The sequence below is a fragment of the Dipodomys spectabilis genome, unplaced genomic scaffold (assembly GCF_019054845.1).
Source record: "Dipodomys spectabilis isolate Male_0828 unplaced genomic scaffold, ASM1905484v1 ptg000001l, whole genome shotgun sequence".
Classification (NCBI taxonomy): Eukaryota; Metazoa; Chordata; class Mammalia; order Rodentia; family Heteromyidae; genus Dipodomys; species Dipodomys spectabilis.
Window position 1 is genome coordinate 29849155 of NW_024870678.1, and position 14718 is coordinate 29863872.

The window sequence follows — 14718 nt, forward strand, 5'->3', positions numbered from 1 at the left end:
TGTAAGCTCTCATTAAAGGAAAACTAGGCAACACAGTGGTACATAACCACATCCATAGGAAGAGATGCACTGTACACACCCACACCCATATGGAATATATTACAGACTAGGATATGTGAGATATTGTTGAAGATCGACATAATAACTGCAATCAACACTCCCATTTCTCAAAGGAAAGAATAGGAACTATACTCATAGATCATTGGTGATTATGAATCTCTGCCAGAAGGCTGCTTTTCAGACCTTTGTCTGGCGCAGTGGGAAGCTCTTTAGTACTGGATGTGATTTCTTGCACAAACCTCCCAAGGAAATGTGAATTCGGCTATGAACGCAGGAGTTCCTGTGCTCAGGCTCATACTGCTCACTGCTGTGGTTTACCCCTGCTCTGTTATCTGTTGATACCACCAACATTTAATCCCGCTGAAAACTATTCTCTAAACAAATTTGAAATATAGCTTTAAGGGCACAAATTGTGAATTAAAAACCCTTACTTACTAGAAGTAAAGATATCTGAGACCCTTCTGATGTTAGAGAAAAATGAGTTTATCTGAGATATTACAGATTTGAGTTCTGTTGTAAGCTTATTGACTACAACATAACAGAATTTGTTTAATAAAGTTATATCAATTCAGTAGCATGGCAGCTAACATTTAAAAATTTCATTTCAAAGAAGTAAAAATCAGGAAGTCTATCTATACTAGGATTCTGTGGGATAAACAAGTGGGATCTTTTCTGACTATGAGAAAGCCTGTTACCTAGTCATAATTTCTCTTTCCCTAAGAACATAGTTCTGTATTTCCCCAACCTGTACTTGTACCCTAGCTTCTGGAACATGGACAGCAGTAACGCATACCACCTCTTGGTGATCCATGAAATGCTCCCTTGAGCCGTTTGCTTTTTGCTAGCCCTGTGTTGGTGAAAACAAAGTGCCCAAGATGGTACTTAAAGAAATCAACCTGTGGCTCATGGCTGTCTACTTCATACAAGCAAAGGTAACCAATATCGTGTACAAAAAGATCATATGAAGTTTAGAGTATTGTAGCAGCTAGAATTAATGATATGTGAGCCAAATGTTGAGTACCAGTCATATACAATACTAGTTATATACTGGAGATAATGTGGTATTTATTCCACAGTAGAGTAGTGGGCAATGAAAAAATATCTGTTTGAAGCCCAAGGAAACATAGATCTACTTATACCTGAGAAACCCTTAGATAAACCCAGACCTCCTTAGAAGGCAGCCTGAATTTGTATATAAGTGTTAGAATAACTACTAATGATAATGATAGTGTATAGTATCTACTCTTAGGAAGGCATTTTAATAAAAGATGAACTCAGACAAGAATTGTTTATTTTTCCAAAATACATGAACGAAGAGAGAAATTGTGGAGATAAGAAACATAGACTTGAAAAGATTACTTCCTAAACAAAAATAACTTGTAATAAGACTTTAAACCCCTTTAACATTGAATGCTAAGTAAGTTCTTAAAGGACTTGGCCTAGTCTTATGTCAGAGACGGTTGAGAATATGACCTCCCCAGAGGCAAAGAAGGAAATTACTCTTGGGAATTACCTAAGTTATACTTGTATCTGGACTGATTATGGGCCAATAGATTAGCCCCTGCCAGTGTTTCAAAGGACTTGGGAAATCATGATCCTGGATAACTTACCAGTACATTCCCATAAGAGTTAACTGAGGAGTAGTTTGGATGTTGCCACAGAGAACAAGAGATCATACAACAGAATTTAGAAAAAGATCAGGTATCATTTTATACTTTTTATACTTAATATCTTACACTTCTTATATGTACACCTTGACCTGTTTCTTAACTTATCTCTAACTCAGTTTGCTTATCTGAAAATGATGCTACTTACTACTACTTTATTTCATAGCCTATAAGTGAGACTACTTAGATCACTGCTGAACAAAGAGTAAGCATTCCATAAAAGTTAGCCATTATAAGAAATTAACTTAGGGCTGGGAAGGTGGCTCAGTGGTAGAGCGCTTGCCTTGCATGCATGAGGCTGTGGGTTCGATTCCTCAGCACCACATAAGCAAAAAAGAAAAAAACCGGAAGTGGCGCTGTGGCTCAAGTGGTAGAGGGCTAGCCTTGAGCTGAAGAGCTGAGGGACAGTGCCCAGGACCAGAGTTCAGGCCCACAACTGGACCCCCCCCCAAAAAAAAGAAATTAACTTAATGTCTCTACCTGAGTGAAATTTATGACCTCTAACAAGTACTTCTTAGGGATGTGTAGGAGTTCGGTAGTACTGTGGAGTTTATCTCACTGTGAGTCAATGTTTCAGGCTGGAATTGCCATTTATTATGACATTTAACAAAAAGGAATCAATGATAAAAGTCATTTTAAATATTTGTGCATATTTTATGGCAGAGTTTCTGAAATATTCTTTAGGAAAAAAGGTCTATCTTATCTCATTAATTATTAGACTTGATTGTATTTACACAGGTCAATAAATGGCTACTTCAGCATCTGGAAAGATAAAAATTCCATGATTTGTTTCATGTTCCTAAAAGACAGTATAGAGCTGATGGATTCAAATATTTGCCTTTGATGTATTTTGAAATCATTTTGCTTCACTGCTATTGAAAGCCAGAAAGCAATATAATATTATATTTGACAGAATCAGATAGTATACTTACAGAGGGACAATGGAGCAAATATGAACTACAAAGACTCTACAAATATCTTTTATGGATAACAGAATCTTGAGAATTTATGAAGATTATGAACTTTCTTTTCCCAAATAGTTAATATTATGTTTTAAAAAGTATCCTCCAGAGCACATAGATTAGAAATTTGATCCCAATAAAACATTGTTTGGAAGTGGAGCAGTGAATAAGCCATGTGGGCAGGGTAAATGGATTAATGCCATTATTGCAAGAATGAATGAAAGGGGGAGTGTGGCTCTTCCTCTCCTGTTCTCCCCTTCTCCCCTCCCCTTCTCTTCCCTGTGCAGTGTTATACATGACATTTCAGGGAGTTTCGGCATCCCAGAGCCCCACTTCTAAAACGAATAGAACCCGAACCAGGAGTGATGGCTCATACATGTAAACCTCGAATTTGGGAGACAGAGGCAAGACTCTAAGTTTATGCCAGCCTGGATTCCCTGGCAAGACCCCATCTCAAATCCTGTATAAAACTTAGCTTAAAAATTACTACCCAGATCTTATAGGTTGACAGTAAACTGATAGCACCAGTATTCTGATGCCAGAGCCTATAACCAGCTCCTATTCTGGTTCTTCTGTGTCCAGGGTATTCCACTTAAATATCTTAAAATTTACTCTTAACATTGATCTTTGGGGGTTTGTTTGCTCGTTTGTTTTGCTGGTACCAGGGTTTGAGCTTGCTAAACCTGCTTGCTTGCCTGATGTCGCACTTCTTAGGACGCATCTTCCACCTTGCTTTCATCTGGCTCTTTTGGAGATGGAGTCTAACAAACTTCTCTTTTCGCCCTGGCCTTCTTCAATCTGGGATCCTGCAAATCTCAGCCTTCTGAGTAGCAAGGATTACAGGTGTGAGACACCAGTGCTAGAAAACAATGAGGTTTGTAACATGTTAACACTAAATATTGCAACCGCATGTGAAATATATTATTTTCTTGGAATACAAAGCAGTGCCTCAGCAACACAGTTTATGTCACAGTTATGAATTGGGCATTGCTTTTGTTTGTTTCTTGAGACAGAGTCTCACTATGTACCCAAATGCATGAAAATGTAAGGTATTTGGCTTTTTAAGCTTGAGTTATATCACTCAACATAATGTTCTCCAATTCCATCCATTTTCCTGAAAATTATATGGTTTCATTTTTCTTTGTGTCTGTAATAGTCTGTGGTATATATGTACCATATCTTCTTTCCCCATTCTTGTGATGTTGATCATCTCAGTGGAGTCTACTGTTTGGTTACTATGAGTGGTACTGTGATAAATGTGTGCAGGTAGTTTTCATGTATATTGATGTATGTCCCTTTGAATATTTACCCAATAGGGGTGTGGGATTAAGTAAAATCAGCTTCTCCTTAGCATGTACAGTAAAGGATGAAAGAAAAGATAATTTGAAGAAATCACAGTAATAAAAAGGAACAAGAACTTGAAGATTTAAAAAATTCTCAGTCTAACCTTATTGTGAAAAATGAGAAAACTTGTACAAGTGTGTGTATTGAAAGTTACTCCATAAGGAAATTACCCAGGGAATCAGTCAGCCATGTCAGCAAAGAATAGGAATAGAAATTCATTATACCCTCAGAGGCACTGCCAGTTTGGGGACAGAGAAAACAGAATGTAATGAAGGAACACTACTGAACTTCTAGAATTCTACCAGACAAAACCATAGGACCATGGCTTTGAACATGAGCATGCGTTATCCTTCTAACCAAAAGATTACTACATTCCCAAGGAACAGAGCTGCTTCCACCTTCATTTTAGAGGGTAGAGTGACATATATCCTTGCTTCAGGTAGGTCTCAGAGCCATGGTTTCTGTGGGTGAAGCCATCTGTGAAAGGTTGCCAGGCAAGAATTCTACCCTTAGTCAAAGAGATAGAACTATGCACAAGACTATAGGGGAACAGTGGAGCCAGAAGACAGATAATCTAGCCTTAAGGTTGAATGGAACGAAATGGCAAGGAATCTTGATATTCTTGGGACCCATCACCCTTCCCCAATGTCCACCCTATGCTTGTCTCAGCACTGTGACTTGGAAGCTCATAATTTGTCTGTTATCACAGGTCTTAGCTGTGGAAGAATTGCAAGAGAAAAATTTGCCTCAGGATGAGTTATACCTTAATTCGTTCTCATGTCTTAAATGATATTCAGTGGAATGGAATGGAACAGTGCTGGCTGGTACTGTTGGGACAGGATAAGTGCTTGTGAGAAGGACATGAATTTAGGGCAGGGGGTAAAATGTTGAAGTCCTAACCTCCATTATGGCTGTATTTGTATATAATTCTTTAGAGAGGTAGTTAAGATTAAAGTCATATGGGTGGGATCCTAATTCTTCTAAAAACAGACACTAGATTCTTGCCTCTCGCCCCTTCTGTCCTGCTTCTCCCTCTTCCCCCTTTCTTCTCCTGCTCTCTCCCCTCCCTCCCTCCTCCTCCTGCTTCTTCTTCCTATTGATCTCTCCCATCACTCCCTCCCATTTCTCCCAACACAATACAGAGGCCATGTGAGAACACAGAAGGTGTCTGTGTAGAATCATTTTGATTGGAGTTTGCATGTGCTTGTTTTCCAGGTTCTTCTGCAGCACAGACCCCCTACATGGTTGTCTATGCTACCTTTACACCTCTCTATTTGTTTGAAAACAAGATCTTTACATTAGAGAAGATGGCAAGTATTCAAGATCAAGAATTTCATTTAAGTTGTATGTATATGTGCAGGATGGGAGTAGGATTACTTGATCTACAGTACATCCAAATTAGCTTAGATAATCACAGTACTTCCAACAGAAAAGCACAAGTCTACAGATGTTCAGTTTTCCTTTCTGAAGAGTTTTCTATTATATACAAAATGATAGGTACATACTTTTTTCTATTTCAGTGAAAGTCATAAAAATCAAATCATTCCTGAATAATTAACAGCTTTCCCATAAATAGATCACACATATCTCTTCTTTAAATTTTTTTTGTTGGTCATGGGACTTGAACTCTGGGCCTGGGTGCTGTCCCTCAGCTCTTCAGCTCAAGGCTAGCACTCTACCACTGGAGCCACAGCTTCACTTCTGGCTTTTTCTGCTTATGTGGTGCTGAGGAATCAAACCCAGGGTCTTATGCATGCACTCTACCACTGAGCCACCTTCCCAGCCCCTCTTTAAAGTTTTTATTGAAACATATTGAACTGTTTATAGTACACATGTATTTGCTCTGTGTGTGCATGCCAGTACTGGGTCTTTACCCCAGACCTTAGATTTTTTTTCTTAAGACTGGCAGTCTACCATTCTGGCTTTTTGCTGGTTATTTGGACTTAAGAGTCTCATGTTCTTTCTTGCTCAGGTTGGCTTTGAACCAAGACCACAGATCTTAACCTCTTTAGTATCTAGGGTTATAGGTATAAGCCACCAAATCCAGCTATGTAAATTTGCATATCAAAACATAGATTAATTTTTTCTTAGGCATGATAACCACAGCAGAATTTATCTTATCATAAAAATCACACAAACACTACTTCCTATGTTCCTCTAAATTTATCAGCTTATGGGAAATTTAGCAAATGTAGCTAAAGGCAAAAGGGAATGAATATGCAAATAAATATGCAAAGTATAAATACCTAGGCATAGGCCACTGTTGGCATTTGGAGATGGATCCTTTAATCTTTATTTACATATTCTGTGTCATAGGTGTATATGCTTTTTTTGTACATGCTTTTTAAAGAGTAGAATTATATTTTAGGCTCCAATTATAAATCATCTTTTTATTTAACAACATATTATTAGCTTTTTCCCAAGGTGTTCATTTTGGCCAATATAATATTTCAATTGGTAAATAATGTTTATGGAGTTCCACTATTTCTTAAAGAGTGCCTTTTGTTCTTAAGGGGAAAAAACTAATAAACATTTTTCTTCTTTTTTATGGCAAAGTGTATCAAATTACTGTATATGGGTTAGACTAGTACTTATTGACTCCTGTCCCTAGTAGGGAATTTTAGGTGTTGACCACCTTATTGCTAAGATTCGATGTGTTCTAATGCCACTGTGTGGCAGTTAAAGATTAGGTGGTACAGTGATGTCACCGCGTATAAATACTCCTTTGACTACATAGAAAGAGCTGAAGGGAAATTAGATTGATACATAAATATTCTAAGGGGATGACTAGCCAGTTACATCTGTGTTTTAGATCAGCCTGGGGCTGTAATGTTGTCCTTCTCATTTCCTCCTCCTGCTCCTTTGCTCTTCTTCCTTTTTCTTCTATTCTCTTGTTTAAGTGGAACACATTCCTATGAATAAAAATCCACCAGAATAATGTGCTAGAGTATATATTATGTTAATATAATTAACACTAATTATTATCATTAACACAATATTAAAGCTTTAACATGTAAAAATGACCTCATTTTGGACAAGCACAGATATTGGTAAGCTTTTTTCCAGTTGTTTTTAGGAATGAAATGTCCTAGTTCTAATTCTTCACTGTTCCAATAAGACACTAGGCCCCAGGAAAGTTAAAGGTGGAAGCAATGGAACTGGTTATCAAGCTTACATTAGGAGAGATAGCAATGTGGGCAGTTGTTTATTTTTTTGCCACAGTTGTGGTAATAGTATTTCTCTATTGATGAAAGTGTTGTTTCCAGTACCAGAGGCAACTGCAGGGATCATTTTGAGCCTCTTTCCATATTCTAGGCAACTTCTGCGGAGAAACTTCGAGAATATGGACTTTCCCACATCTGCAGCCATCCTGTGCTGGTGACTCGAAGTCGTTCCTGCCCCCTTGTGGCACCGCCTAAGCCACCGCCCATACCCCCCTGGAAACTTGTCCGGCAACAGAAGGAAACTGTGATCACAGATGAAGCTCAAGGTAAGCATTGTGTTGTCTGAAAATTGTCCTAATGACCGCCGTGACAGCCAAACCACCCAACATTACACCTAAAACCTACTTGAATCTTATGTCCAAATTATGTTGTTTAAGGATTCATTCTGTAATCTCAGAAGTCAGATAGTTTGATCCTGTCTAAATGGACGGATCAGATCATTCTTTAGGTGATGGCACTGCTCTTATTAGAAGGGCTGATAGCAGAAAACACAGAAACTTCAATTGAATTTATTAAGGTACTGGAATGACTTCCAAACACGAGTACATCACTACATGAACATCACCACCGACTATCATGGAGAACATAATGTGGAAATCATCCGTTTGTAATTAGAATTTCTGAAAGGATAGAAGTCTGATCCTAAATGGCTCCTGTTAATGCTGTTGCACTTGCATGGCCACTTAGTGAGTGACCCTTGTCCTCGAAAATAAGTAGGTTCCATGGGCCCAGGGCAAGGGATGGCTGTATTTTCATTAAACAGAACTAATATTTCAGATCTACATTCAAGCATAAAGGAATGGCTCAATGAAAGGAAGACTATGAAACATATGTGTATGTTCTAATTAATTTATTTTTTAACATTTTTATTAGTTTATGTAAGTTTATTTTTTAACATTTTTATTAGTTTATGTAAGTAATCATTCTTTGTAAATGAGGGGAGAACAATCTGACTTTCGATGAGATTTCATGACAGTGTCCCATCGTAGGGTTTGTGATACAGTTGTCCTTCTCTTCTCTGTGGAGCTTAATATATAAAGGAAAAATTAACAAAAAAGAGGGTAGGTGGATTATTTTAGTGCAGAATGATTGAGAAAATCTATGCACACTATGGGATAACTCCAGTTTTTTTTTTCTTATAATGCCCCTACACATCTAATTTCAGTATCCACCACAGTCTAGGGGCCACAGTATCTGCCTGTGTCTCTTTCCCACTGAGAATTTGCTACTTTTAGCCCAGCTTCAGACTAGAATTGTCCACAGATTCACCATGACCTTCCCCAACAACCTACACATTCATAGTTCCTTGTTGCGTTCTTAGCATCTGTGGTGTAAAGGTTAACTAAGGGAATATATATGTACACATTTTTTGGGGGGTCCGGTCGTGGGGCCTGAACTCTGGGCCTGGGCACCGTCCCTCAGCTCTTCAGCTCAAGGCTAGTGCTCTACCACTTGAGCCACAGCACCACTTCTGGCTTTTTTCTTTTTGCTTATGTGGTGCTGAGGAATCGAACCCAGGGCCTCATTCATGCAAGGCAAGCGCTCTTCCACTGAGCCACCTTCCTAGCCCAGGGAATATATTTTTAAGTAAATCAATGTTATAGGAAATTGTTTCTGCACTTGACAACAGCAGCAAATGCCAAGTGATAATCCAGTAAGACATTACTAACATTCCCCCTTGAGATCCATTTCAGTCACCATTTGGGAAGCAGAGAAGGTGCAGACAAAAACATGTAGCATTGGCAAGAACTATGTTCTCTCTCAATAAAGATTTAGATATCCTTGTGCATTCTACTAACATTTGCTGGGTAAATTGTCAATCTAATTAGCATTACATTAAATGCTAAATTTTGCATACAAGTCTGAAAGGCTAAAAAAAACCCTGTATATCACACTTCCTAATTGCTATTTTCCAGAAGCAGTAATAAAGAAGCCTGAACAGTTTCTTGAGATTTCAAGTCCATTTTTGAATTATAGGATGCCTCCATTTACAATTCCGACAGAAACGTAAGTAGATAGCATCCTTTTTCACAAATCTGCCTCTCTAACGAAAAGGTATTTTATGATACGTATGGTTAAAAATAATAATAAATAGAATTAAGAACTGAAGAAAAAATTTGAAACATAATGTGTGTATATACATGTATAAATACTTGTCATTGTATGTGTGAGTGCTGTACATGACATGCTTGATTTCTGATTTCTTTTTTTTTTTTTGGTACTGGGGCTTGAACTCTGGGCCTTGGCTCTATCCCTGCGCTCTTCAGCTCAAGGTGAGTGCTCTACCTCTTGAGCCACAGCGCCTCTTTTTCTAGTGGTTTTATTGGAGATAAGAGTCTCATGGACTTTACTGTCCAGGCTGGCTTTGAACCATGATCCTCAGCTCTCAACCTCCTGAGTAGCTAGGAATACAGGCGTGAGCCACTGACGCCCAGCTACATGCTTGATTTCTATCCAGATTTGTATGTTGAAGTCCTAACCCTGTGTGTCTTGATATAGAGAGCACACCTTTAGGAAAATGACTAAGGTTCAGTGTGGTCATAAGGGCTCTGATCTTGGAGATCTGTTTGTGTCTGTACTCGGTGAGACTGTAGACAGATCTCACTGTAGTGTTGGTTCACCTTAAATTTGAGATCCTCCTGCCTCTGCCTCTCATGGGCTAGGATTATAGTTGTGAATTACCATGCCTGGCTTCTTAGTTCTTTTTCTCTTGGTGCGCTCCTGTTCCATCATATTTGTTTTGTGTTGCTGCCACCTTACTGACTACATTCTCAAAGCCTTTTCTTTTACCTTCTTCTCCATGGTCTATGGCCTTTCAGAGCCACACCTGGGGACAAGGAGCCCAGCAGTAAAATGTGCTGTGTAAAGCCCATGAAATACAGGTGGAGGAGGGTTGCGGAAGGGCTTCTTTGAAATGGTTCCACTTCATTTACCAAGACTTCACACTCTGGGTATGGGACAAGAAGGACAGCAATGATCCCAAATACCTTTGGATCGTTCCTCCATTATCTTTAACAAGAAGTCCCAAGCTGAGTTTGGGCATTTTACTAATCTCTCCATTGTCTTGATGAACAGATAGATCCCAGCTTCTCTGGCAGAAAGAACTGACTTACACTTATCTTCTTGTCAAATTTGTCCACACTTCCTGTGTAGAAGCCTGTGGATAGGCTTCTTTATTTTTTTCCAACATCAACATATATTTTCAAAATTTTTCTTCCTGTTTGAGTAACAATTCTGTGATACAGTAATTTTCTCTCTTAGAATTTCACTGTAAGAAGCCAAGAGAAACTAATCCCCAACTTTAACACTTTGCTCAGAAAGTTCTTCAGCCAAATATCTAACTTCCTCTTTCATAAGTTCGGCCTTCCAGAAAACACTAGAAAACATTCTGTGCAACTTTATCAGCAGGATAGCTTTGCCCTCATAGTCCTATAGCCTGTTCCTACTGTCCACAGTCACCCAACTGTTTCCTGAGAAAATTAGGACTTTCTCTACATCCTGGCTAGGCTCACTCCAAAATCATCTTTAAACATATGTGCACAGTAATGGGCATTTTTAGCAGGGACCTCCAAACTCTTCTAGCCTCTACACATTACTGAACTCCAAAACAGTACCAACATTTTTAGGTAGTTGTAGCAACCCTACTCCTCAGCCTCATTTTGCTATTGCAAAATTATTGTATAATGCCATATACAGCTGGGCACTCGTGGCGCACACCTATAATCCTAGCTACTCAGGAGGCTGATGATTACGGTTCAAAGCCAGCGTGGGCAGGAAAGTCTCCAATAAACCTCCAGAAAACCAGAAGTGGAGCTGTGGCTCAAGTGGTAGAGTGCTAGTAACCTGGAGCTGAAGAGCTGAGAGGAACAGCAGCCAGGCCCAGAATCCAAGCCCCACGACCCAAACAAACATACAAACACAAAAACAGCAGGTCACTTGTTAATAATAAATATTTGCCTCATACTTCTGGAGGCCAGGAAGCTGAATACCAAGATTTGATAAGGCCCCATTTCCTCCTTGAAGGTGCCCACTTGCTGCCTCTGAACTCAGACAGTGGAAAGCACAAATGGGATCTGTTTTGATGGGGTCCTTGATTCACTAGAGTTTTAACTCAGAGTCTTGTACTTGCTGAGCAACTGCTATACCACTTGAGCCATACCTTTAAACTTGCTATTGTTTTTCTCAGAAAATCTAGCTTTTTAGCCCAGGCTTGCCTTGAACCACACCACCTAAGCCTCTCACATACCTGGGGTTCCAGAGAGATACTGCCATGTGCACCTTATTTTATTTTTCATTTTTTTTTTCATTTTTTGTTAGTCCTGAGGCTTGAATTCAGGGCCTAGGTGCTGTCCTGAGCTCTTTTTGCTCAAGGCTAGCACTCTACCACTTGAGCCACTGTACCACTTCCAGCTCTTTCTGTGATTAACTGGAGATAAGTCTCAGGACTTATCTTCTGCTCAGGCTGCCTTTGAATCTCAATCTTCAGATCTCAGCCTCCTGAGTAACTAGGATTACAGGCATAAGCCACCAGCTCCAGCCCACCTGATTTTTTTTGGGTCCAGTCGTGGGGCCTGAACTCTGGGCCTGGGCGCTGTCCCTCAGCTCTTCAGCTCAATGCTAGCGCTCTACCACTTGAGCCACAGTGCCACTTCCGGCTTTTTCTTTTTGCTTATGTGGTGCTGAGAAATCGAACCCAGGGCCTCATGCATGCAAGGCAAGCGCTCTACCACTGAGCCACCTTCCCAGCCCCCCACCTGATTTTTTTGAGATAGAATTTTGTTAACCTTTGGTGTTGGCTGGCCTTCAACTGTGGTCCTCTTCATCTATACTACCTGAGTATATAGAATTACAAGTATGAACTACCATGACCATCCCTTAGAGGACATCCCTTTTACTGTAGCATTAATCTCATTTATAAGAGCTCTATCCTTGGTGACACATGCCTGCAACCCAAGCTATGGATAGACTAGACAAAAACTTGAGACCTTAACTGAAAAATAAATGAAGCAAAAAGGGCTGAAGCTGAGGCTCAGGTGGTAGGGCCCTTGCCTAGCAAGCATAAAGCCTTGAGCTCAAACCTCAGTGCTGCAACAATAAATATATAAACATTTTTGTCACTACACATTTGAAAGTTTAGTATAAATCAAACATTTGCTTCAATCTAAATATTGATTCATAAGAAATGTTAATTTCTATGAAGAGTTAAAGTAAGTTAAACATTTAAAATTGTAGTTACAACTTCACTGTGTTTTGTTTTCCCTTTACTTCAAAAGCCAAACACTGTAGCAATAAAACTTGCCAAATATTTAAACTATCACAAAATAGCCAAATAATCAAGCCTATGTACTTATAGAAAGTCATTTATCCTAAACATGAACTAAAATTTTCATGTGTCTTTTTAACATGATTATCTAACAAAAATTAAATTTTAAGCTGTACATTGAAAGTTTAAAGATTATGTACCATGCTAAATTCTTTCATATATAATACCACATATACTATTTTAGTCTGTTTATTCTGCTCTAACCGACATAGGCTGGAGGCTTATAAGCAAGAACAATTTATTTCTTACAGTCCTAGAGGTTAAGAAGTCCAAGGTCCAGAGCCCAGGACAGCTGATAGGACCTGGCCTCATCCTGTGTCACAGGACAATGACCACTTTTTTCTCGGTACCCTGGAATGCTCTATGATCTCTTTAGTCAGAGCACTGCTTCCATCCATGAAGACTCTCTGTCTCTGTCTGTCTTTCTTTCTGTCTGTCTGTCTCTCTCTTTCTCTTGCTCTTTCTCATGACCTCACAAAGACTGCCTTCCAAATACGTAGAAAATTAGGATTTAACAGATGAATTTTACAGGGACACAATTGGCCTATGGTACACAGCAAATATTTTCAAAAATAAAAAGTATTAACATTTAATGATTATTCTAATTAGTATAATGTTTAAAGTTATAACACCATATTATCTAGTATTCTCCAGGGGGTAAAGAACCAATATGATGGATTGATAGATGGAGAGATAGAAAGACAGAAAGACAGACAGACTGACAGATAGATAGATTGATTGATTGATAGATAGGGATGAGTAGATAAATAGGTAAATAAAAATGGATGAGTGGGTGGATTGATGGATAGATGGATGATTGGATGAAAGAAGGGGAGATGGATAGATAGATGGATGTCTGTCGATAGACAAGAGGAATTGGCTTGCTTGATTGTGGAAGCTAGGAAGTTCCATGATAGACCATCTATCTGCAAGGTAGAGAACTCAGCTCTGAAGGCCTCGCTACCACCGAAGCTGGCAGTCTAGCTCTTCCTCTGAAGTAGAAGGCCTGAGAACCTAAAGATCTTCCATGCAAGTTCTATAGGTTCCAAAGAGCAAAGCATCTGGAAATCTGATGTCACAGAGAGCAGCACCTACTACTCTCTTCTGATCTTCTAACCCACAGCTGCTACAATACCCTGCCCACATTGAGGACAGACTTTTCCCACTAATTCCTCCCCCCCTCCCCTGAACTTACATGCCAACCTCCCCCAGAAGCCCCTTCCCGACACACCCAGAAATAAAGCCTCATTGGTTAGCTAGCTATACCTTGATTCATTCACGTTTTCACTAAAATTAAGCATCATATCTACTGCACTGATGACTTTTCCATCCAAGTACTTCTTAAATCTTTTGCCTGATGAACTTTGCATATTAAATAGAGATTATATGCATTATAAAAAAATGACAGCTTCAGACTACCAAGATAAATATTCTACACTTTATATGGTCATATGTAGACTTGAAGATGCTGTGTCTATTGAGTCCACAAATGGGTTTATTTCAGAGCCTTAATCCCCTGAGTTACCCTTACCTGATTGTCTACTAGCTTCCTTCAGCTTTATTACTTGATTAAGGTGGATGAATTCCTAATATCTAGAAACAGGTAACTTCATCACTTGATGAGATTCACTAATCTCTTCCCTGCTGGAGTCTGTTATGAATTTATCTGAATATTCATGCTGCAAAACTATGTGAAAGGCATTTCACCTTGTGAAAGTCATGTCCCTGGTCCTGCCTTGCTGTGCAGTCAGAGATCTCAGGTCAACATGAAAGAAAGCTCTTTCCTAGGCAGCCTTTGGAAATGACTGCTGTAATATGCATGCTGTTTTCATCAGAATGCTGTCACTGTAGCAATAAGCCAGGCCTGCCCATTTGTTGACAGTCCTGGAGCCTGGAGTTCCATCAATATGTGTGTGCTACCCTCTAGTGGTAGCTTAATGCGAACAGAGACATTTAGTCATGAAGTATGTAGGCTTAGAATTTAATTCTGTCTTAGGAAAGCACATCTAAAATACACTAATTCAAATATTTTTATGGTACCCATACACTCTAGCTATGGAAATGGAGAGCTGTGATCATATCAGCAAGAAATTGAAAGGAAGTGTTAAGCACTTGGGATGGCAGTATGAATTTCACAG

The 14718-nt window shown here is 39.2% G+C and overlaps 1 protein-coding gene across 1 annotated transcript in view; it reads left to right on the forward strand.

Moving 5' to 3' along the window:
- Positions 1-14718, forward strand: part of Adgb (androglobin) — a 102270-nt gene that overhangs the window by 35363 nt on the left and 52189 nt on the right. The window contains exons 10-12 of the mRNA XM_042673911.1: positions 5249-5343; positions 7349-7523; positions 9174-9264. Coding sequence (XP_042529845.1) covers positions 5249-5343; positions 7349-7523; positions 9174-9264 — 361 coding nt within the window. The remainder of the gene's footprint in view (positions 1-5248; positions 5344-7348; positions 7524-9173; positions 9265-14718) is intronic.